Below are 23,848 nucleotides of genomic sequence, written 5' to 3'. Positions count from 1 at the left end.
AGGCACACAGACCGGTGGAACAGAATTGAAAGCCCAGAAGTAAGTTCCAACACCTATGGGCATCTAATCTTTTATATGGGGGCCCAAAGTATTAAATGGAAGAAGGAGGCTCTCTTCAATAAATGGTGCTGGGAAAACTGGGTTGAAACATGCAGAAGAATGAAATTGAACCACTTTATCTCACCAGAAACAAAAATCAACTCCAAATGGATCAAAGACCTAGATGTCAGACCAGAAACAATCAAATACTTAGAGGAAAACATTGGTAAAACTTTCCCACATACACCTCAAGGACATCTTTGATGAATCAAACCCAATTGCAAGGAAGACTAAAGCAGAAACAAACCAATGGGACTACATCAAATTGAAAAGCTTCTGCACATCCAAAGAAATTATTAAACAAACAGAGAGACCCCTCACAGAATGGGAGAAGATCTTCCCATGCCAGACATCAGACAAGAAACTAATCACCAAAATATATAAAGAGCTCAGCAAACTTAGTCGCAAAAAAGCAAATGACCCCCTCCAAAAATGTGCAGAGGAAATGAACAAAACATTCACCACAGAGGAGATCCAAAAGGCTAACAAACATATGAAAAACTGCTCTAGATCACTGATTGTCAGAGAAATGCAAATTTAGCCAACACTAAGATACCACTTCACTCGGTAAGAATGGCATACATCAAAAAGGACAGCAGCAACAAATGCTGGAGAGGATGTGGGGACAGAGGAACCCTTTTACATTGCTAGTGGGAATGTAAATTGGTACAGCCTCTGTGGAGAGCAGTCTGGAAAACTCTCAGAAGGCTAGACATGGACCTTCCATATGACCCAGTAATTCCTCTCCTGGGGTTATACCCCAAGGACTCCATAACACCCAACCAAAAAGAGGTGTGTACTCCTATGTTCATAGCAGCAAAATTCATAATAGCTAAAACCTGGAAGCAACCCAGGTGCCCAACAACAGATGAGTGGCTGAGAAAGCTGTGGTATATATACACAATGGAATACTAAGCAGCTATCAAGAACAATGAACCCACCTTCTCTGACCCATCTTGGACAGAGCTAGAAGGAATTATGTTAAGTGAACTAAGTCAGAAAGATAAAGATGAGTATGGGATGATCCCACTCATCAACACAACCTGACTAAGATCTGAAAGGGAAACTAAAAGCAGGACCTGATCAAATTGTAAGTAGGGCACCAAAGTAAAAACCCAGTGGTGAGGGGTAGACATGTAGCTTCCTGGGCCAGTGGGGGGTGGGAGTGGGCGGGAGGGATGGGTCACAGTCCTTTGGTGGTGGGAATGGTGTTTATGTACACTCCTAGCAAAATGTAGACATATAAATCAGTAGTTAATTAATATGAGAGGGGGAAATCAATTGTATGTCTCAAAGTTTCTCAAAAGACAAACTGAATCTTTTTAATATATAGGCTATGTAGTAGGATATGCGGACTCTCTCAAAAGCCTAGACCAAGTAGATTAGAAGCATCCAATAGCACAGCTATATACAAGATACTGGGTACTGTCCAGCAAACCATAACAAAGGGACTTTTCAAAGTTAACCCAATTAACAAATAATGTGATGATAATATTAACTATCGATTGTCTTTTTGCACCCTAAGACAGCAGGAACCTCACATCTTCACTATAGAGCCCCTTCTTCCCCCAGTCCTGGAACCCTTGGATAGGGCCCACTTTCCCGTATGCATCTCCCAATCCAAACCAAATAATATTGCATCCGCCGATCACAACCTAACCAAAGCAACGATTGCCACCTCAACATGCTTCACCTCAGACTGTATCCAGAGACTTCACGTGTGGAATGACAACCCTTCAATTTCATTACTCGGGTGAGACCTTTCCTTTTATAGTACACTCTAATTTCATCTCAGGTAGTTCACTTTCTAACAAAGTCCCATAATCTAGATATACACCAGTTTCTGTGAGAGAGAGTTTATGTGCACACGTATGCATAAACTACTGCAAAATATATACCTGAAAGCAGAAGTACACTAGTTTGCAGTGAGTACCTCCCTAACACTTCCTCTCCACTATTCCAAGCTTGGGATCCATGATTGCTCAACAAATTGTTTGGCTTCATATGTTAACTCTCTTTTCAATCACCAGGTTCCAGATGCCACCAGGATGCTGGCTAGGCTTCCCTGGATTGAAGACCCCACCAATGTGTCCTGGAGCTCAGCTTCCCCAGAGACACACCATACTAGGGAAAGAGAGAGGCAGACTGGGAGTATGGACCGACCAGTCAATGCCCATGTTCAGCGGGGAAGCAATAACAGAAGCCAGACCTTCTACCTTCTGCAACCCTTAACGACCCTGGGTCCATGCTCCCAGAAGGCTAGAGAATGGGAAAGCTACCATGGGAGGGGGTGGGTTATGGGGATTGGGTGGTGGGAATTGTGTGGAGTTGTACCCCTCCTACCTTATGTTTTTTTTCACTAATCCTTTCTTAAATAAAAAATTTAAAAAAAAAGAAAATAATCTGCAGCATTTAGTCAGTACCAGTGAAGCCACCCCCTGCAGATGGGAGCCAGAAGTCTGAACCCAGATCCTTGCTCATGATAATGTGTGTTCTACTGGGTGCACTACTATTCAGCCCACACCCCTTTCCTTTTTGTTCTTTCCTCAATAAAACTTCTGTTATTTCTTCCAGTATTATAACAAAATAAAAAAACTTGATATAATAAGTTATTTAAGCAAATAAATAATATTAACACACAAAATATATCTTGTAGAAAAAAAAAGCTTAAGGAAATAGTACATGATGAAGTTCCAAGTCATAACATTATTCACTGAAAAGCTACAACTAATTATAAAATAATCTGAATATTATTTGAGGGATAGATTACTAAACAGTTGCTTTATATTCATAATACCTAGCATGTTACTTAACATTTAAAAATAGAGAAATATTTTTAGTATTTTTCTACATTTGACATATTTTTTTCTCAGTAGTGTCTAAAACTTAAAAGAAAAAAAACCTCAAGATGGAAAGGAAAATTCAGTCTTGAATCTGTTTAAGACTTGCACAACCCAGGAAGAATATTTTAATACCATACTCTAAATTGATTCAGGCTTTTCAGGACTTAATGAGATTTCAAATAAAATAAATTCTGAAAGGTATATTATACCAAAGATAAAAATAAATATCGCACATGTATTTTCATTTCTAAAAAATAATGTTTGATAGATATTTCATATAGGAAAGAAGTTACTGATACTTTATTGGTTCCTCTTGGCTGAGAAATCTTTTATCATTGAAGCTTATTTGTAAGAAAATATCTTCAGAGCACAATTTTTACCATTTGACTTCCACTTTTTAAAAAGGTAGACACTAAGAGACTGAGGAGTTAATAGATAGTCTAGGACAAAGAGTTTCAAATTCAACACATTGAGGTTATTTTTGTCAAATCACTTCCTTCAAATTTCCAGATTCTCTGAAAATCTTTCCATTCTAGAATGCATAAACTTATTGGTATTAAAAAGAGGTGATCATAAAATAGTGGGGTTTTATTACAGCTTGCTTTTTAAATTATTATTGAAAATCTGAAGTATGAGCTCTGTGTTCAGATAATGTGGAGTGTGTGTGTGATTTCAACATTGTATGAGGTACTAGGAACACACAAGAAGTTTTTTCCCAATTAAATTATTATTTAAGAGAAAGAGTTTACAGAAAGACATTTCCTAAGATGCCTTTTCTACATAATTTGAACAAAAAGCATTTCTTTGGTGACTCAAACCACAATTATGAGATAAGGAGATATTCCCATTCTCTAGAGTTTCACACCTATGAATTTAATATGTAGAAATTTTTCATCCTGGGAATGTGCCATGAAACACTTGTCTCAGGGGCAGAGCCCAGAGGGATAGAGACTGAGAAAACTATTGGGGAGGGGATGGGATATGGAGAATGGGTGGCGGGAATTGTGTGGAGTTGTACCCCCCCACCCTATGATTTTGTTCTTTCTTAAATAAATAAATAAATACATTTTTTTAAAAAAAAGAAACAATTGTCTCAAAGTTTAAATTCTCAAAGGATGAATAGTCTTTAGTATCTCTTAGGAAAAAATAGAATTGTGAATTATTTGTAATGATAAATGTTTCCATTTCATTTTATAGCATTTAGAATTAAAATGATTTTTGTGAGATATAAAGTCTGCAAAGCAACCACATTTTTGCAGTTAAAATCTAATCACTTTTATAATTGCAATCTTTCAGAAAATAAAATGCTTAAGCAGCTCTTACCTCATCAGAACCTGATCCAAAAATCAGCAAGTCAAAAGGAATTGCTGCAACCATGTCAATCAGGAACCAGCCTTTGAAGTAGTGTATTGCTATTTTGGCAGGATCACTTACCACTTCTTCATTCTGATTTACATAGGTTGTTCTGAAGTTTATTAGTATATCAATGATAAACATAATATCCACAATCAAGTCTACCACATTCAAAGGGCTACAAGAATAGCCACATTCTCGTCTCTTCTGTTCTTCTCTGTCATTGAGGAGAAAGGCTGCAGAGTAGGGGGTGAATATAGCAGTGTATATAACCAGCAGCAGAATAAGCCAATCCCACACTGCCTTGAAAGGACTGTAGTGCAATATTGTAAACTTGTTGATGCGTGGTGTCTGCAGTTTATATTCTGGTAGGACATCTGCTCCTAAGGACAGAACCTGAATATCAGAAAAAGAAGACCACAGATACATAATAATGTCATTAAATAATCTCCAACCTACAAAACATTTAAGAGAATTATTGACCCAAATTTATTAGAATTAGTAATTGTGAAATATTCATGAACAGGAAAGTTTCTTTTACATTTAAAAGAAACTATTAAAAGGACCCATTATGCAGTATATTTGACCCCAGGTAACTTTGCTGGTATTTCTTGACACATAAAATTTCACTGAATAGTGGCGCTGGGTGGTGGTGCAGTAGGTCAAGCATATGTGTTAAAATGTGCAAGGACACTTGTTCAACCTTCCTGACCCCACCTGCAGTGGGAAGTTTCACAGTGGTGAAGCAGTGCTCTCCCTGTCACCCTCTTCCCTTTCAGTTTCTCTCTGTCTCTAGCAAATAAATAAATAAAAATTAAGACAATTTAAAACTTCACTGAATAGTAATGAAATGTCACCAAGAAGCCAAGGAATACTGATTCTTTTGGTACATGTCATTAGTAGTAATAAGTAAAAATAAAGACTCATTTTAGAAAATTATAGAATCAGCTTTAATGCATGAGGAATTTTATTTTAAAACCTCAGCAAAAAAATAACTGTAATGATCAAGAGCATTCTTGTCTTCTTTTAGCTTTATGTATGTATGTATGTATGTATTTATTTATTTATTTATTTAGTATTGCTTCCAGGGTTATCACTGGGGCTTAGTGCCTGTACCATGAATCAAATTCACAGCTACTGGCAGCCACCCCCCCCCTTGTTGTTGTTGTTGCTGTTGTTTGATTTTTGTTATTGGATAGGACAGAAAGAAATTGGGGGGGGGGGATAGAGAGAAAGAAAGACACCTGAAGACCTACTTCACTGCTTGCTTGCAAAGTACCCTTGCTGCAAGTGAGGAGCCAGGGGTTTAAGTGCCAGTCATTGTATGGGTCCTTGTGTGGGTCTCTGCACTTAGCACTTAACTAGGCATGCCACTGCCTGTTCCCCTACCCCCACTCTCTCTCTCTTTCTTTTCTTTTTTTAGCTTTTATAGTCCCTTCTTAATCTGACTAGCTTGAACTTTCTCCCAGCTGTTAAAGTGTTGAGCACCCTTTGTTATATCTATACTGGCATTGGATCTATGGGGTCTGACCTCAAGTTGGGGAGGAAATAAACCTAGGATTTTAGTGGTGTCTAAGTTAACCTCTAGTTTTACTACATTTACTTGTTTGATGATTCTAATAAAGATTGTCATAGGGACAATAATTAACCTTTAGTTGATATATGGTTACTACTAGGCTACCTCATCACCTGGGACCCTAGTCAGGGCATCCTGGGATTCCTCCATACATATAATGGGCCTAGAACTCTAATAATATCCCTCTCTCCAACCTCCATCATAATATCTTTGGAGAGACTCTTCAGGACCATGTCCACACTATAAAGTAGTAATGGTAGGAACTACCCCAATTTTAGAGGGAGGCTATACTCATAAGAGTATAGCCAAGAATGTTCCCAGCTCAGACTGATAGAAACTCAGAGGTTACACAGGCTCCAGTGCTAAATATGAATAGACATGGTCCCTAGGTCAGATTGATGTGGTAAACATTTATTTGTATTTATATATTCTCTTCAAGTTTGGGAGCTATTCTCTGCTGTAATCTAGCTTTCTAGTTCTGTTCTCAACTCTGACTACATCTTCCAAGACAATATTCTTAGTTTATCTCCATGTTTACTATCAAGCTCAAGCAAAAATTATTAAAGTGATAGCCCCCTAGAAACATATCGAAAATAGACTTCCTAGCTTCTTAACACTCTAAAATCCATATTTTCACCTCCTCAACCCCTACTTTCTGGTTCTTGTTTACAAAGCATTTTGTAACACTTCATACCTTAACTGCCTTTCAGACCACCAAGTTGCCAATGTTACTATGATTACATCCTGAACTGTCTGGATGGATGGTCTTATCAATGTGTTCCAGAATCTTACCTCTTCAGAGCCCTACCCTACTAAAGAAAGAGGATGGGGGTTTGGATTGACCTGTCAACACCCATATCCAGTGGAGAAGCAGTTACAGAAGCCAGAAATTCTACATTCTATGCCTCATAAATAATTTTAGTCTATACTTGCAGAGGGGGAGAAATGTTAGGGGAAGATGACTAAGAATGCTCTGAAACCCAATTCCATCAGAACCCAGAGAAAGAAGAGGAAAGACATTTGGAAGTAGTAATAGGTGTTGATGTGATGTAGAAAAGAAGAGAGAGCAGGACCACAGAAAAAAATGGGCAAAAATATAAATAGATGGTAGATAGATGGATAGACAGTTCTAGAACTAATAGTTGGGTGAAGGTAGATGGTATAATCATAGTGGTTGTGCAAAGAGACTCTTATGAGGCTCCAAGGTCCCAGGTTTAATTTCAACCTCCTTGCACCACAATCAGCCAGAGCTGAGTAGTGCTCTGGTAAAAAGGAGGAGGAGAAGGAGGGAAGGAGTATGAGGAGGAGGGGGGAAAGAAGGAGGAGGGGGAAGAGGAAGAAGGAGAAGAAGGAGAAGGAGAAGAAGAAGAAGAAGAAGAAGAAGAAGAAGAAGAAGAAGAAGAAGAAGAAGAAGAGAGGAGGAGGAGGAGGAGGAGGAGAAGGAGAAGAAAGAAGAAGAGGAAGAAGAAAAATTAATAGTTAACCCATATTTGTGACCTTTGGAAAACCACTGCAGTTTCCAGTGGAGAGAATGGGCTGGAATTGTACCCTTATAATCTTGTAATTTTGTAAACCAATATTAAATCACTAAAATTTTTTCTTGATTCCATGGTAATATTTAATCTAATTAAACCTTAGTAAATTAAGCCCACTCATTAAAATCTTTAATTAAAACTTTCCCACCTGCAATCTGTTTAAAGCATTAGAAGAGCAGAACATGAAGTAAAAATAAACACAAAGAAGTTTTTTTTTTCTCCACAAAATATCAAGAATATTTTATATTCAGGAACAAATATACTTTCACCGAAACTCCATCACATTTACAACACCATGAAAGGAGGATAGTAAAGGGAGATCTGGAAAATTGTATAATTCATATGTGTACTCATCCTCTAAGGCATAGTCTACATAATCAGAGTGGCTAGTCTAAAATAGTCCACCTCTCATAATCTTGACTCATCTGAAAAACTGAGATAAGCTTGAATTATGGCTATTACAAGTGGAAAAGTTTATGAGTTTGTGATTTTCAGATTGTATCCTATAAAATTATCCTTCAAATATGAGGGAGAATTAATGTTTTTCTCAAATATTCAAAGTTCAAGACCAAAGTTCAACAAAAATGTAATCAATTTATCTGTAAAATTTAATTTTACTAGGTATGTTTTCTGAAATCAGAATTTTTTCTCTCTTATTTTAAATTTATTTATGAAATAAAAATAGAAAATATAGACAAAATCATAGAATAAGAGGGGTGAAATTCCACACATTTCCCACCACCAGAGTTCCATGTCCCATCCCCTCCATTGGAAACTCTCCTATTCTTTATCTCTCTGGGAGCATGGACCCAGGGTCATTATGGGGTGCAGAAGGTGAGTCTGGCTTCTGTAACTGCTTCTTCACTGAACATGGGTGTTAGCAGGTTGATCCATACTTCCAGCCTATCCCTATCTTTCCTTAGTGGGACAGGGATCTGGAGAGGTGGGGTTCCAAAGTACATACGTGAGGTCTTGTGCCCGGGGGAGTCAGGTTGGCATAATGTTAGCACCTGCAACTTGGTATTTGGAACGAATATAACTTTGCTTCCTCCAGTCTTATGAGAGTCGGTTCAGTAGTTCTTATAAGGTGGAGTTGATTGTGGCAAATTCCCTTACAAATATTCTTGAATATTTGAGAAAACCATTATTTCTCCCTCATATTTGAAGGATAATTTTGCAGGATACAATATTCGTGGCTGGAATTCCTTTTCCTTTAGAACTCTGAATATGTCATTCCACTCTCTACTTACCTCTAGAGTTTGCGAAGAGAAATATGATGAAAGTCTTATAGTTCTGCCTTTGTATGTAACTTTTTTCCTTTCCCTAGTATCCAGCATCTTTTTCCTTGTCCTTGATTTTTATAGTTTTACAATGATGTGCCTTGGCATTGGTCTTTTTGTATTTATAAATCTGGGTGATCATTCTGCCTCTTGAATGAGAATGTTCTGATGGTTTCCTAAGTGAGAGAAGTTCTCAGCTAAAATTTCTCTGAAAGTGAACTCTGGACTTTTGGCCTTGTCCTCCTCCTCAGATACACCTATCACTCTTATCTTCAATATTTTGATGGAATCTGCAATTTCAAAGGTTGCCTCAGTCTTTCTGAACTATTCCTCTCCCTCATCTTTGAATTGAACGAGTGGGCTGCCTGTATCTTCTAGGTTGGAGATTGTCTCTTCTGAATGTGTGGATATACTTCCTAAGCCTTATACCTGGGCATGGATTGCAATTAGAGTGTCTTTTACTCCCTGTATTTCTGTCTGGAAAATTTCTTTCATGCTTCCTAACTGCTTAGTAAGTTCTGACTGAAGTTCTTCTTTCAAGATTTGAAGATTCTTTGTGAACTCTGTTATATGTTCCTGTCTTAGGTGTTTTAATTCCATAGTAACAAACGCTAGAAGAAGAAGTAATATGATCTTTTAATTCTTGTTTAAGTTATTGGAGAATCCTCATAGTTATTTTTATGTAGTCTGTCTCTGAGAGTCTCTCTAAATCTGCAATTCCTTAGATTTTCTCTGTTTCATTTCTGTCAGGCTGATACAGCATAGTTGGCTGTTTAGTTTTGTTTCTCTACTTGCACATTTTTTGTGCTTTTTTTTTTTTGCATTTTTATTGATGGCCAGCAGGTGTTGTGATTGTAATCTCTAGGTTTCTCTTGTTTGTATGATCTGTGGTGGGTGGAATGGTGTAGGGGTGGTGGTTGCTCTGGACTGTCTCGTGGTCACAAATACTCTGTTTTATGCTGTGTCCTTGCCTTAAATTCAGAAGGCTAAAACCTCCCTCAGTCAAAGATTGAGATGCTTTAAGCCCCTGTCTCTCTTTTTTTTTATGGCACTAGGAACAATGTTATTAGCTTCCTGCCCTTAAAGTAGAATAGTAAAATTGCCAAAATGGCACTGCACAGTACCTGCACCACCCAGAGCTCTGATTTGACTTTGCTGTTCTTCAACACACACACCTTTTCACTCCAACCACAGGCGAGCAGCCACCTAAGGCTGCAAAACTTTCAGCTGTAGACTTCAGTTGGGTCTCTTGTTTTATTTATTTGTTGTTTTAAGAGGAAATGCTATTCGATCCCAGTTATTCCATGGTCACACCTCCCTCAAATCAGAATATTTTAAGCACAGCTAATATGTTATCAGCCTTGCAGTCTGGACCTCAGGCAATAGAGAGGATTATTCTGCATTCTTGGCAAATCTATCCACAGAGATTTTGATGTGATTGTAACAACAAATAATTTGGGCCATATTTCAATTTTTAAATTTAATTCTTGTTGTCATATTTCATACCCTTTTACCCACACACAATGATTTACCACTTTTATTTTAATAAGAACTTGAGAAGTTAAATCAGAACCCTAAATGAGATACAACATGACTTTTAATTATAACAAAAGAATTCAGTTAAAATAAGAAGAACTGGTTCTAGATAATGGCTAATATGATTTAATTAGTTCTGAAAAACTTAAAGCAGCAAAACTTTTTTTTTTTTATCCCAAAGTAAGTTTGAACCAAAAGTCTGTGGGTGAAACATAGCTTTAATTTAACATATGAATTACCAGAAAAAAAAAGTCTAGAAAATCCTTTGGAAAAAAACAACTCAGAATCCAAATCTATGTTTAAATTTATATAAAAATCTAAAATCCTTATTTTACATATACCTATATAAGAAACTACTCAGTATGTAGAAAGTAAAATACAAAAACAGTATTTGACAAAATGTGACAGGATTTTTGAGATTTGAAGTATTCCCAAATCCCTAATAAATTCTTCTCAGTAAAAGGAGAAAGATATAAAGTCTCTTGAGATATACTGCCATCCAAAGACATCCCCCAAAGTCATTTAAAATATACATGTATTAATTTTTTGACAGTTGAGAGTGAGAATGAAAATTATTACTCAGATCTGGCATATAATGGTATTGGGAATTGAAACTGTGGCATTGTATATGTAACTCCTGTGCTCTAAGATTGAGTATCTCCCTGTCTCCCACTTTTTAAAAGACAAGTATATTTATCTGAACTTATTCCTCCTTAAGTGACATAGTTCTGATAGCAACTTCCCACTGGGACAATTCGAGTACTTATTTTTAGCACAAACATAAATCAGAATGATTCTAGAATGTTGGAGCTGCTCCTGAAGAATAGAAACCATGAATGAATTCTTTCCACACATGGAGATATTCACTGAACATTTAGAATTCTACTGTGTGAAGAGCAGAAAATTGATAACTTGGAAAGATACCGAGCCTGACATCACAGAGTTTCTAGTCTATTAGGAGGGACAGACATATAGGAAAGCAAGCCCTCTTGAAAACCACATCATTCAGTTCCTGGTGCTGGCAGTGGCACTGAGGATGAGGGTGGTCTTCATAAAGAACTTCTAGAAAAATATTCCCCTGACCTGATGCTTTGAGTAATAGGTAGAAAATACTTTTAAATGATGAAGAAGGTAAAAAAGATACTCCTACCTGCTAATGGAACAGAATGAGTAATGTAGAGAGACATGAGATCATGCATTGTGTATTGAGGCAGTAGAAAACACACAAGTATGAGACTTTCACTGGAATAAAATAGAGTTCATTTTAGAAATAAAGACACCAATTTCAGGACCTCAATAATGATTAATAACCTATTTATTTATTTTTATGCTTACAGAGTCAGGATCCCAAATATGTGCAATTTTCTACTTCTAGGGTGACTTTTTATTCCAGCAAGCATCAGAGAAGGAGAATCATCACAGTACTAGAGCTTTCCTCTGTGTTATACCACTGCCATAGGGTATCAGGACTTGAAACTGATAGCACCCATGACAAAGCACGCACCCCATTAGGTGAGCTATCTTCTGGTCCTACTATTATTCTTACTTACAATGTATATAAATATGCAAAGCGTTAAGTTTAAATAAAAATACGTATGCATCTCAGCACATTGGCTAACTCTCTCAAATATGCTGAATTTCTAATCACTCATGTTTATGAATATGACCACAACTGGAAATAAGCCTTGTTAAATGTAATAAAATACAAAATGTTGCTGTTTCTATAAAAAGGTAATTGGGAGTCGGGGAGCAGAGCAACTGGTTAAGCGCATGTGGCACAAAGCTCAAGGACCCTGTAAGGATCCCAGTTGGAGCCCTGGGATCCCCACCTGCAGGGGAGTCCCTTCACAGGCAGTTAAGCAGGTCTGCAAGTGTCTATCTTTCTCTCCCCCTCTGTCTTCCCCTCCTCTCTCCATTTCTCTCTGTTTCTAACAATGATGATGGCATCAAAAACAACAATAATAAATACAACAACAATAAAAAGACAACAAGGGCAGCAAAAGGGAAAATAAATAAATAAAAATTTTAAAAAAGTTAATCTTGGATGGAGCTTGAAAAATCATGTTAAGTGAAATAAATCAGAAACAGAAGGATGAATACGGGATGATCTCACTCACAGGCAGAAGTTGAAAAACAAGATCACTTGGGAAATGAATTTATGTCAGGATATAGAAATGAATAACGACTTTTTTCAGTTCTTTAGGCCAAACATTTTCTGATAGAAACAGAGTAACAGAGATAGAAGAAGGAAAGACACTACAGCACTAATGATTCCCTAAGCAGTGTACACATCTGGATCACATGCAGGGTGAACAAATCTCTTCCAGATGAGCTATCTCTCCAGCCCAGTTTTAGAGAAACATTTACTTCTTTATGGCTCATTACTGAGTCTTGTCAGAGACAAGACAAGACCTAGATTTAAATTCTAGGTATGATTGGCCATTTAGCTTTCATTGAAATTCAGTTTCTTTTCATATGAGAGTGGAGATACTTGTTTAAATCACTCATTAATACAGAGCTACCACAGCATATCAGATAATTTCTATAAAAAGCTAATCTTGGAAGGAGCTTGAAGAAATCATGTTAAGTGAAATAAGTCAGAAACAGAAGAATGAATATGGGATGATCTCACTCACAGGCAGCAGTTGAAAAATAAGATCAGAAGAGAAAACACTAAGCAGAACCTGGACTGGAGTTGGTGTATTGCACTAAAGTAAAAGACTCTGGGGTTGGCAGAGGGGAGAGTACAGGTCCTGGAAAGGATGATAGAGGATCTAGTGGGGGTTGTATTGTTATGTGGAAAAATGAGAGATGTTATGCATGTACAAACTATTTTTAGTAGTTACTGTCAAATATAAAACAATCCCCCAATAATGGCAAAAAAAAAGTTAATCAAATAGGAAATACATGACTTCATCATTGTTTGGAGATTTCTCAGAACAGTAGTAATGAACCTTATGACTCAAATTTTTTTCTTCTGGGTATTTATCCAAAGAAAAGCAAAATATATATCCAAAGAGATGTATGTACTTCTATGGTTATAGAAGTATAATTCATAATAGCCCTAACCTGGAAGAGACCCAGATGTTCAAACAACAGATGACTGACTAACAAAGTAAATATATATTGGCTGCTAAAATTATGATGTCATCTGTTTTATCTCATCTTGGGTGAGATTTGAAGGGATCATGTCAAATGAGATATGTCAAAAGGAGAATTTCAAATACTGAATTATATCACACATAGGTGGATAGAAACAAGGACAGACCACCTATCATAGGGAGACAACAGGTTGTACCTATGTATCAACAGCTGTGTCCAAACAAAGAAAGGGAAAATACAAAGTAAACATTGTACTGGGTGGGGTGAATTGCATCAAAACAAAGAACTCTGGGGAAGGAGGGGGGAAAGAGAAGACTAGGGAGGGGGTTTGAGGTTCTGGTGCATGATGGTAGAAATTGTCCTAAATTGAGGGTGAGAGTGTTCTGAAGATACCTATCACAGGGAGATAAGGAATCATACAAATATCTCATTAACTGTACTGTAGAACACTGACTCCCCAATAAAATGATAAAAATTAACTCACCCTGCATTTCTATTTCTTCCCTCCCTTTTCTTTTCTTCCTTCCTTCCTTCCTTCCTTCCTTCCTTCCTTCCTTCCTTCCTTCCTTTCTTCCCTCCCTCCCTCCCTTCCTCCTTCCTTCCCTCCCTTCCTCCCTCCCTCCTTCCTTCCTTCCTTCCCTCCTTCCCTCCTTCCTTCCTTCCTTCCTTCCTTCCTTCCTTCCTTCCTCCCTCCCTCCCTCCCTTCCTTCCTTCCTTCCTTCCTTCCTTCCTTCCTTCCTTCCTTCCTTAAATATAACTTCCTTAATCACTTATCTGATATACCACTAGCAATTTTAGAAAACAATTTATCTTTCTTAAGGAATCAGGATCTGTTTAGTGTTTTTGTTTAAACATGCTAATAAAAGTCATTTCATTAACTGTAGTCTCCTTCAGAAAAAAGAAGAATTTTAAATTTCAATATGATTATTATTTTTGTTTCAATTTCATTTTCATAGTATAAATACATCAGTAATTTATAGTGCTACTTCATGTTTCTTTGGAAATAAGACACATATATCAATGACAAATCACAAGTTCAAATTTCTGAGGAAAGTGCTTTGAATCAATTCTGTTGGGAGTGAAATATTAGGTAAACATTTGTTTCAAAAATGTGAATACTTTTCTTAAGGACTGAAAATATATAAAAAAAGGCTTCTACACAACAGATTTCATTTCTTTAAGAGAGCCAACTTCTCCCACACACTGGGAAATAGCATACTTTGGAAAGATGAAATATAATTAATTAAACTATTATAAATATTCACTTTAAAGAGAGAAAGAAAGAAAACCCTTACTCTCCTGTGTAAAAAGGGGAACTCCATGGGCTAGAGAAAGACACTTCTATTTTCTCTTTCCTCAAACCACCAATTAAATGTACAGTTTAATACAATCTAAAATATAGTAGTCTTTACCAAGTACAGTTGTTCTTCTTGCTAGCACATTGCTATTTGTTTAATCTCTAACAGTTAAATGTTATATAAAACCAAAATCTTTATACAAAGCAGCACTATTTATTCAATGAAGATCTACTGTGAAAAATTTGTGAGAACACCAGGGTTAATAATTACTCTTCTCTTTTGTAAAATGCAATGAGGAACGATTAAGCTTTCCAAGAGATTATACAGTACTTTTGGCAGCTGTTGAACGCCATGCTGAGGTGTTTGTAGAGACTGCTCATCTGTTGTTTATCCTTTACTCAGGACTTGCAGTTAACTAATAGGATAGCTGTATTTTTATCTATCAAGAAAAGCAATCAGGAACAAAATGAATTAGATTTAAAAATTCCTGGATTTTCACACATCATTTGAGAAATACACCAGATCCCTGCAATTTTTCTTGAAACAAGCTGATGATTACCCAGATATTTAAGTTAAAAGAGGAAAAGGATTGACAGGATAAAACAACTTCGTTGTAAAGAAAGATTTTAAAGAAACAATACATTTCAATCAGGAAGTGCAATCACTGTAACATTCTATATTCAAATAATTTTCTATGGTATAAACTAAAGTAGGCATTTAACTGTGTATGAGAAAGAGAGAGAGAGAGGGAGAGAGATTTGGTATAATCGTATTATTTCATAAAAAATAGGGTTATTTAGGTTCAACTAAATGTCAAATTTACTATTTTTATATGTACTATACATGTCAACATAAAGAATAACTGCTTCTCAAATAGGTGAGTCTCAGAGCATGAGAGAAATGAGCTAGTTGATATTTTAAGTATAGATCTTTATAATATTTATAAATCACTTCAATTACTTGCATGCTAAAGTTATATGTTATTCCAAACCATAAATTCTTAAATTCCAAGCAAATGGCATGGATTTTTCATTCTACCCCACTTGCCAGGTTTCTTATGATCTGAGGAGTTATGGTATCAATCAATCTACTAGGTAATTCCTGGTGTAATGTTTAATTATTTTCAATGTCTTTCCTTTCTCATGGAAACAACACTTACACACTTCTCTCCATTGTCTTTATGTTTACTTTCCTTTTAAAATTTTATTTATTTATTTATTTATTTATTTATTTATTTATTTATGAGAGGGATATGAGGGAGAGGGTAAGAACCAGACATCACTCTAGTACATGTTCAGTGGGGGACCAAACTCAAGATCTCATGCTTGAGAGTTCTATACTTTATCTATTGTGCCATCTCCTGGTCCACACTGTTTACTTTTAAATTGATCTAACTTAAGAGGAAATGGCATTTAGTATAAGGAGCACACTAGATTATAAATAAGCCTTTCATCATTTTTCCAGTGGCACCATGGAAGACAGAGGGTGATTACTATGACAACTTGAACTAGACAAAGCAGGTGTCAGTAGAAGGAGCTGCTTAGTAGACATAAAATCTGGTATAGAAGTGCTAATGCAGCTCACGATTTCATTAACATGGAAGCAGAGACTGAAGTTAAGGAAAGTCCATTAATTTCCAAGGTATTGTATACAGAGAAGGAATATACCCCAGCAATAACTAAGATGTGGAATGAAGAAAAAGAGGCATTAGTATATTAGTATATTACCTGAAATACACACAGCTCCAAAAGTGAGTAGGTATACTTGCAGTTTAGAAGAAGCAATGAGGGTAAAAAGACAAACAATTCATGAGAAAAGGTTATGTTGGTTACAGCTGTATCTCACTGCTCTATGTTGTTTCTGCCTTCCATGGAGTAAAGTAGTTGCTAGAACCTTTCTAGTCAAGAACTGCATGAATACATTTCATTTGCAGTTAGATGTACTACATATGATGGGCAGAATTTTTGGCTGAAACCTTCAAGAAGTAGGTTATCTTTTCATTCTTTTTTTTATTACAGTGTAAAAAATCAGATATTATCAAAAAGATTGTTCATCATGACCAAGTGGGGTTTATCCCAGGCATGCAAGGTTGGTTTAATATACGTAAATCAATCAATGTGATCCACCACATCAACAAAAGCAAGACCAAAAACCACATGGTCATATCAATAGATGCAGAGAAAGCCTTTGACAAAATACAACATCCCTTTATGATCAAAACACTACAAAAAAGGGGACTATATGGAAAATTCCTGAAGATAGTGGAGTCTCTATATAGCAAACCTACAGCCAACATCATACTCAATGGTGAAAAACTGGAAGCATTTCCCCTCAGATCAGGTACTAGACAGGGCTGCCCACTATCACCATTACTATTCAACATAGTGTTGGAAGTTCTTGCCATAGCAATCAGGCAGGAGCAAGAAATTAAAGGCATACAGATTGGAAGAGAAGAAGTCAAACTCTCCTTATTTGCAGATGACATGATAGTATACATGGAAAAACCTAAGGAATCCAGCAAGAAGCTTTTGGAAATCATCAGGCAATACAGTAAGGTGTCAGGCTATAAAATTAACATTCAAAAGTCAGTGGCATTCCTCTATGCAAACACTAAGTTAGAAGAAATTGAAATCCAGAAATCAGTTCCTTTTTCTATAGCAACAAAAACAATAAAATATCTAGGAGTAAACCTAACCAAAGAAGTGAAAGACTTGTATACTGAAAATTATGAGTCACTACTCAAAGAAATTGAAAAAGACACAAAGAAGTGGAAATTCCATGTTCATGGGTTGGAAGAATTAACATCATCAAAATGAATATATTACCCAGAGCCATCTACAAATTTAATGCTATCCCCATCAAGATCCCAAGCACATTTTTAGGAGAATAGAAAAAATGCTACAAATGTTTATCTGGAACCAGAAAATACCTAGAATTGCCAAAACAATCTTGAGAAAAAAGAACAGAACCGGAGGCATCACACTCCCAGATCTCAAACTCTATTATAGGGCCATTGTCATCAAAACTGCTTGGTACTGGAACATGAATAGACACACTGACCAGTGGAATAGAATTGAGAGCCCAGAAATGAGGCCCCACACCTATGGACATCTAATCTTTGACAAAGGGGCCCAGACTATTACATGGGGAAAGCAGAGTCTCTTCAACAAATGGCGTTGGAAACAATGGGTTGAAACATGCAGAAGAATGAAACTGAATCACTGTATTTCACCAAATACAAAAGTAAATTCCAAGTGGATCAAGGACTTGGATGTTAGACTACAAACTATCAAATACTTAGAGGAAAATATTGGCAGAACTCTTTTCCGCATAAATTTTAAAGACATTTTCAATGAAACAAATCCAATTACAAAGAAGACTAAGGCAAGTATAAACCTATGGGACTACATCAAATTAAAAAGCTTCTTCACAGCAAAAGAAACCACTATCCAAACCAAGAGACCCCTCACAGAATGGGAGAAGATCTTTACATGCCATACATCAGATAAGAGTTTAATACCCAACATATATAAAGAGCTTGCCAGACTCAACAACAAGAAAACAAATAACCCCATCCAAAAATTAGGGGAAGACATGAACAGAATATTCACCACAGAAGAGATCCAAAAGGCCGAGAAACACATGAAAAAATGTTCCAAGTCTCTGATTGTCAGAGAAATGCAAATCAAGACAACAATGAGATATCACTTCACTCCTGTGAGAATGTCATACATCAGAAAAGGTAAATTGGTCCAACCTCTGTGGAGAACAGTCTGGAGAACTCTCAGAAGGCTAGAAATGGACCTACCCTATGACCCTGCAATTCCCCTCCTGGGGATATATCCTAAGGAACCCAACACATCCATCCAAAAAGATCTGTGTACACATATGTTCTTGGCAGCACAATTTGTAATAGCCAAAACCTGGAAGCAACCCAGGTGTCCAACAACAGATGAGTGACTGAGCAAGTTGTGGTATATATACACAATGGAATACTACTCAGCTGTGAAAAATGGTGACTTCACCGTTTTCAGCCGATCTTGGATGGACCTTGAAAAAATCATGTTGAGTGAAATAAGTCAGAAACAGAAGGATGAATATGGGATGATCTCACTCTCAGGCCGAAGTTGAAAAACAAGATTAGAAAAGAAAACACAAGTCGAACCTGAAATGGAATTGGAGTATTACACCAAAGTAAAAGACTCTGGGGTGGGTGGGTGGGTAGGGGGGGAGAATACAGGTCCATGAAAGATGATGAATGAAATAGTGGGGGTTGTATTGTTAAATGGGAATCTGGGGAATGTTATGCTTTGAAAAAAAAAAAAAGAAGTAGAAACGCAAAGCAGAAATTGACTGAGTTTGGAGTATGGCACCAAAGTAAGAAAGCAGAAGTACACTAGAGTTTGCAGTGAGTACCCTCCCTAACACTTCCTCTCCACTATTCCAAGCTTTGGGTCCATGATTGCTCAACAATTTGTTTGGCTTTGTATGTTAACTCTCTTTTCAATCACCAGGTTCCAGATGTCATCAGGATGCCGGCCAGGCTTCTCTGGATTGAAGACCCCGCCAATGTGTCCTGGAGCTCAGCTTCCCCAGAGACCCACCCTACTAGGGAAAGCGAGAGGCAGACTGGGAGTATGGACCGACCAGTCAACGCCCATGTTCAGCGAGGAATCAATTACAGAAGCCAGACCTTCTACCTTCTGCAACCCTCAATGACCCTGGGTCCATGCTCCCAGAGGGATAGAGAATGGAAAGCTACTGGGGAGGGGGTGGGATATGGCGATTGGGTGGTGGGAATTGTGTGGAATTGTACCCCTCCTATCCTATGGTTTTGTTAATTAATCCTTTCTTAAATAAAAAAAAAAGATGATGAATGACATAGTGGGGGTTGTATTGTTAAATGGGAAACTGGGGAATGTAAAAAAAAAAAAATCAGATATTTTCCAACATTACAGCTTCTTAATTACTAAGGTATGGTAGAGCCTCTAAATGCAAAAATTTAGTTCACCAAATAAATAAAAGGAAGAAAATGCATTTGAAAAAACTACAATAAATTTAAACCACAAAAGTCAAAACGTGAAGTGGCAAGGGATGACTCTATCAGAGAAAGAATCAGAAACTGTATCTAAAGTAATAACAGTAGAAAATCTTCCAAGTCTGGGATAGGGTCAATATGCACATGTTCAGGAAGCAGAGAAAAAGAACCCCAAATTCCTAAACACAAATAGACCTACACCAAGGCACATCATTGTAAAAGTAGGGAGGCTGGCAGTAGTGCAGCGGGTTAAGCACAGGTGGCTCAAAGCACAGGCACCAGCATAAGGATCCCAGTTCGAATCCCAATCCACAGCTTCCCACTTACCGTAGAGTCACTTCACAAGCGGTGGGTGAAGCAGGTCTGCAGGTGTCTATCTTTCTCCCCCCACCCCCGTCTTCCCCTCCTCTCTCCATTTCTCTCTGTCCAGTCCAACAATGATGACAACAATAACAACTACAACCATAAAACAACAAGGGCAACAAAAGAGAATAAATAAATAAAGTATCAAAGGTCAAGGAAACATGTTTTTTTTTCCATTATTATTATTTCTTTATTGAGGGATTAATAGTTTACAGTTGACAGTAAAACACATTAGTTTGCACATGTGTAACATTTCCCAGTTTTCCACATAACAATTCCACCCCCTCAAGGTCCTCTCTGCCACCATGATCCAGGACCTGAACCCCCCCCACCTACCCCTGAGTCTTTTGCTTTGATGCAATACACCAACTCCAGCCCAAATTCTGCTTTGTGTTTTCCCTTCTGATCTTGTTTTTCAACTTCTATGAGTGGGATCATCCCATTTTCATTCTTCTCTTTCTGACTGATGTTACTTAACATGATTCCTTCAAGCACCATCTATGTGCACACGTATCCATAAACTACTGCAAAATATATACCTGAAAGCAGGACTACACTAGAGTTTGCAGTGAGTACCTCCCTAACACTTCCTCTCCACTATTCCAAGCTTGGGATCCATGATTGCTCAACAAATTGTTTGGCTTCATATGTTAACTCTCTTTTCAATCACCAGGTTCCAGATGCCACCAGGATGCTGGCTAGGCTTCCCTGGATTGAAGACCCCACCAATGTGTCCTGGAGCTCAGCTTCCCCAGAGTCACACCCTACTAGGGAAAGAGAGAGGCAGACGGGGTATGGACCGACCAGTCAACGCCCATGTTCAGCGGGGAAGCAATTACAGAAGCCAGACCTTCTACCTTCTGCAACCCTCAACGACCCTGGGTCCATGCTCCCAGAGGGATAGAGAATGGGAAAGCTACCATGGGAGGGGGTGGGTTATGGGGATTGGGTGTTGGGAATTGTGTGGAGATGTACCTCTCCTACCTTATGCTTTTGTTCACTAATCCTTTCTTAAATAAAAAATTTTTAAAAAATGGTGAATTTACCTTCTTCACCCCATCTTAGATGGTGCTTGAAGGAATCATGTTAAGGAAACATGTTTTACACATACCTATTACAAGAAGATGGGAAATTGTACCCATGTGTCAACAATTGTACTAGAAACCATAAACTCTCAATGAAATTTTTTTAAAAGTCAAGGACAAAGAAAAAAATATGCAAGCTGCTAGTGAAAAGAAGAAAGTGACTTATAAATGCAACATTGTCAGACTCACATCAGACTTTTCAGCAGACACTGTTGAGGCCAAGAGACTGGGATACCATAATCCAGGTGCTTAAAAAATGACTTCCAGTCATGCATACTTTACCTTGCAAGAGTATCATTCAAACATGAAGGAGTAATAAAAAGTATCAAAGGGATGGAAGAAATGGATAGACACTGTACAAGCAAAGAATGGTGAGATAAAACCAGGTTTTAAGAGTCTGCGATTTATTTTTATATAAATTAACCATAATACATTTACAGGCATAAAGTCCTCTATGCCTTTTTAAATAATGACTTCTTCTCTCAAGTACTTTTTAATGTTTCCTACATATTTTCCCCCTTGTTCTTCTCATCATTCTTATCAAATGTAATAAGTTGGGTTTATTTCTGAAATTATTGTGTGCTTTTTTTTTTTTTTTTGGTTTTCCCTTACAGAGTTCTATCAGCATTACTTCTTTTTTTTAAATTTATTTTTTTATGTAAGAAAGGATAAATTAACAAAATCATAGGGGAGGAGGGGTACAATTCCACACAATTCCCACCACCCAATCTCCATATCCCCTCCCCTGATAGCTTTCCCATTCTCTAGCCCTCTGGGAGCATGGACCCAGGGTCATTGTAGGTTGCAGAAGGTGGAAGGTCTGGCTTCTGTAATTGCGTCCCGGCTGAACATGGACATTGGCTGTTCGGTCCATACTCCCAGTCTGCCTCTCTCTTTCCCTAGTAGGGTGGGTCTCTGGCCCTTTCCTTTTGACTCATAACTGTCTCTAGATTCCTGCCTATCTCTTCCTTTAGCATATGGATATTCACTTACAATATTTTTCCTACAAGATTTAAAAATTCATTTTGCAATATTGAGTATTATATTTAATATACTTCATAGCATTTTAAAACAATTTTTTCAATACCTTTATTTATTTATTGGATAGAGACATCCAACAATTGAAAGGAAAACGGAAATAGTGAGACAGAGAAAGAAACACTTGCAGCACTGCTTCACCACTTGGGAAGCTTTCCCCCTGAAGGTGGGGGCTGAGGGCTTGAATTGGGTTCTTGCACATTGTAACTGTGTGCTAAACTAGGTGTGTGACCACCTGGATCTCACAGCAAATTTTTATTAGTTTATTTTCTTCACAATAAAAAAGGGGAGGTAGAGGTGGGGGAGTACCCAAAACTGTGGTCACGGATGCCATGCAAAACCATACCCCTGTAATCTTTTAATCTTGTAAACAAAATAAAAAATAATAAAAGCAATTATAGCAATAATAAAAGTTAAAGCAATAATAAAGATATTTTTTCTTTTCTTCTCACTTTCATTGGAGGGGTTAATGGTTTACAGTTCAGTCACTGATACATGGGTACAGTTTATTTTTTGCTATATTACTTATTTATATATTCATTCATTCATGAGCTCATTTATTGGCTAGATACAGAGAGAAAGTAAGAAGGAAGGGCAAGATAGAGTAGAAAGACAGTGAGACATCTATAGCACTGCTTCATTGCTCACAAAGCTTTCTCCATGCATGTGGGTACTGGAAACTTGAGCACCATTGGGAACAATTTCTCATCTCCCTATGAAAGTTCCCTGCATAGTACTCACACTTAGAACCTTGGTTCTTTTGCACCATCATGCACCAGGACCCCAAGATTCTCTTCAGCCCCACCTCGATAACCTCCATAATCCTTCACATTGATCCAATGCACCATGCTTGGTACTAAGCTTCAGTTTGTATTATCGCCCCTATCTATAAGTGAGATCATTTGGTATTTTTCCATTCTCTTTTTGGCTTATCTCATTTAATATAATGTCTTTAGTTACATCTAATGTGACACAAAGGAGAAGTCTTCATTATTTTTAACAGATGAGTAATAATCCATTGTGCACATATACCAAACTATTTTTATTCATTCATCTATTGTTGGAAATATGGTTTGCTTCCAACTTCTGGTTATTACAAATTTTGCTGTTATCTCTTCTAGTTTGCACATTTTCAAAAATATGGCATGGACCATTCACGATTTTTTTAGATTTAGTTTAAGAGATTCTAGCAATGATGGTCATGGAATTAGTATATTTATTATTTTTCTTTTAAAAAATATTTATTTATTCCCTTTTGTTGCCATTGTTGTTGTTATTGATGTCACTGTTGTTGGATAGAACAGAGAGAGAAAATGAAGACAGATGAGGAAGACAGAGAGGGGGAGAGAAAGATAGACACCTGCAGACCTACTTCACTACCTGTGAAGCGACTCCCCTTCAGTATGGGAGCAGGGGGCTTGAACCTGGATCCTTATGCGGGTGCTTGCACTTTGCACCATGTGCACTTAACCTGCTGTGCTACCGCCGACTCCCTGGAATTAGTATATTTAGAATATAGTGAATAGTGTTTTGCAATTCTGTTATTTATAGTTTGTTAAATTGCTTGATTAGATATCCTGAAAAAAGAGAAAGAATACAGGAAAATACAAAAGAGAGTATTTTTAATTCTAATTAAAAAATTACACTATCAAGATTTGATATCCATTAACTAACTGATTCAGAGTGCTATTATATAAATATA

General features: G+C 37.2%; 1 protein-coding gene across 2 annotated transcripts in view; it reads right to left on the bottom strand.

Moving 5' to 3' along the window:
* Positions 1 to 23,848, bottom strand: part of KCNH7 (potassium voltage-gated channel subfamily H member 7) — a 618,161-nt gene that overhangs the window by 113,156 nt on the left and 481,157 nt on the right. For both annotated transcript variants that reach the window (XM_060177804.1, XM_007523769.2), the window contains one exon: positions 4,266 to 4,691. In XM_060177804.1, coding sequence (XP_060033787.1) covers positions 4,266 to 4,691 — 426 coding nt within the window. The remainder of the gene's footprint in view (positions 1 to 4,265; positions 4,692 to 23,848) is intronic.

The sequence above is a fragment of the Erinaceus europaeus genome, chromosome 18, assembly GCF_950295315.1.
Source record: "Erinaceus europaeus chromosome 18, mEriEur2.1, whole genome shotgun sequence".
Lineage (NCBI taxonomy): Eukaryota > Metazoa > Chordata > Mammalia > Eulipotyphla > Erinaceidae > Erinaceus > Erinaceus europaeus.
Note: the sequence above shows the minus strand (reverse complement) of the source record. Positions and strands in the feature narration are given on the sequence as shown.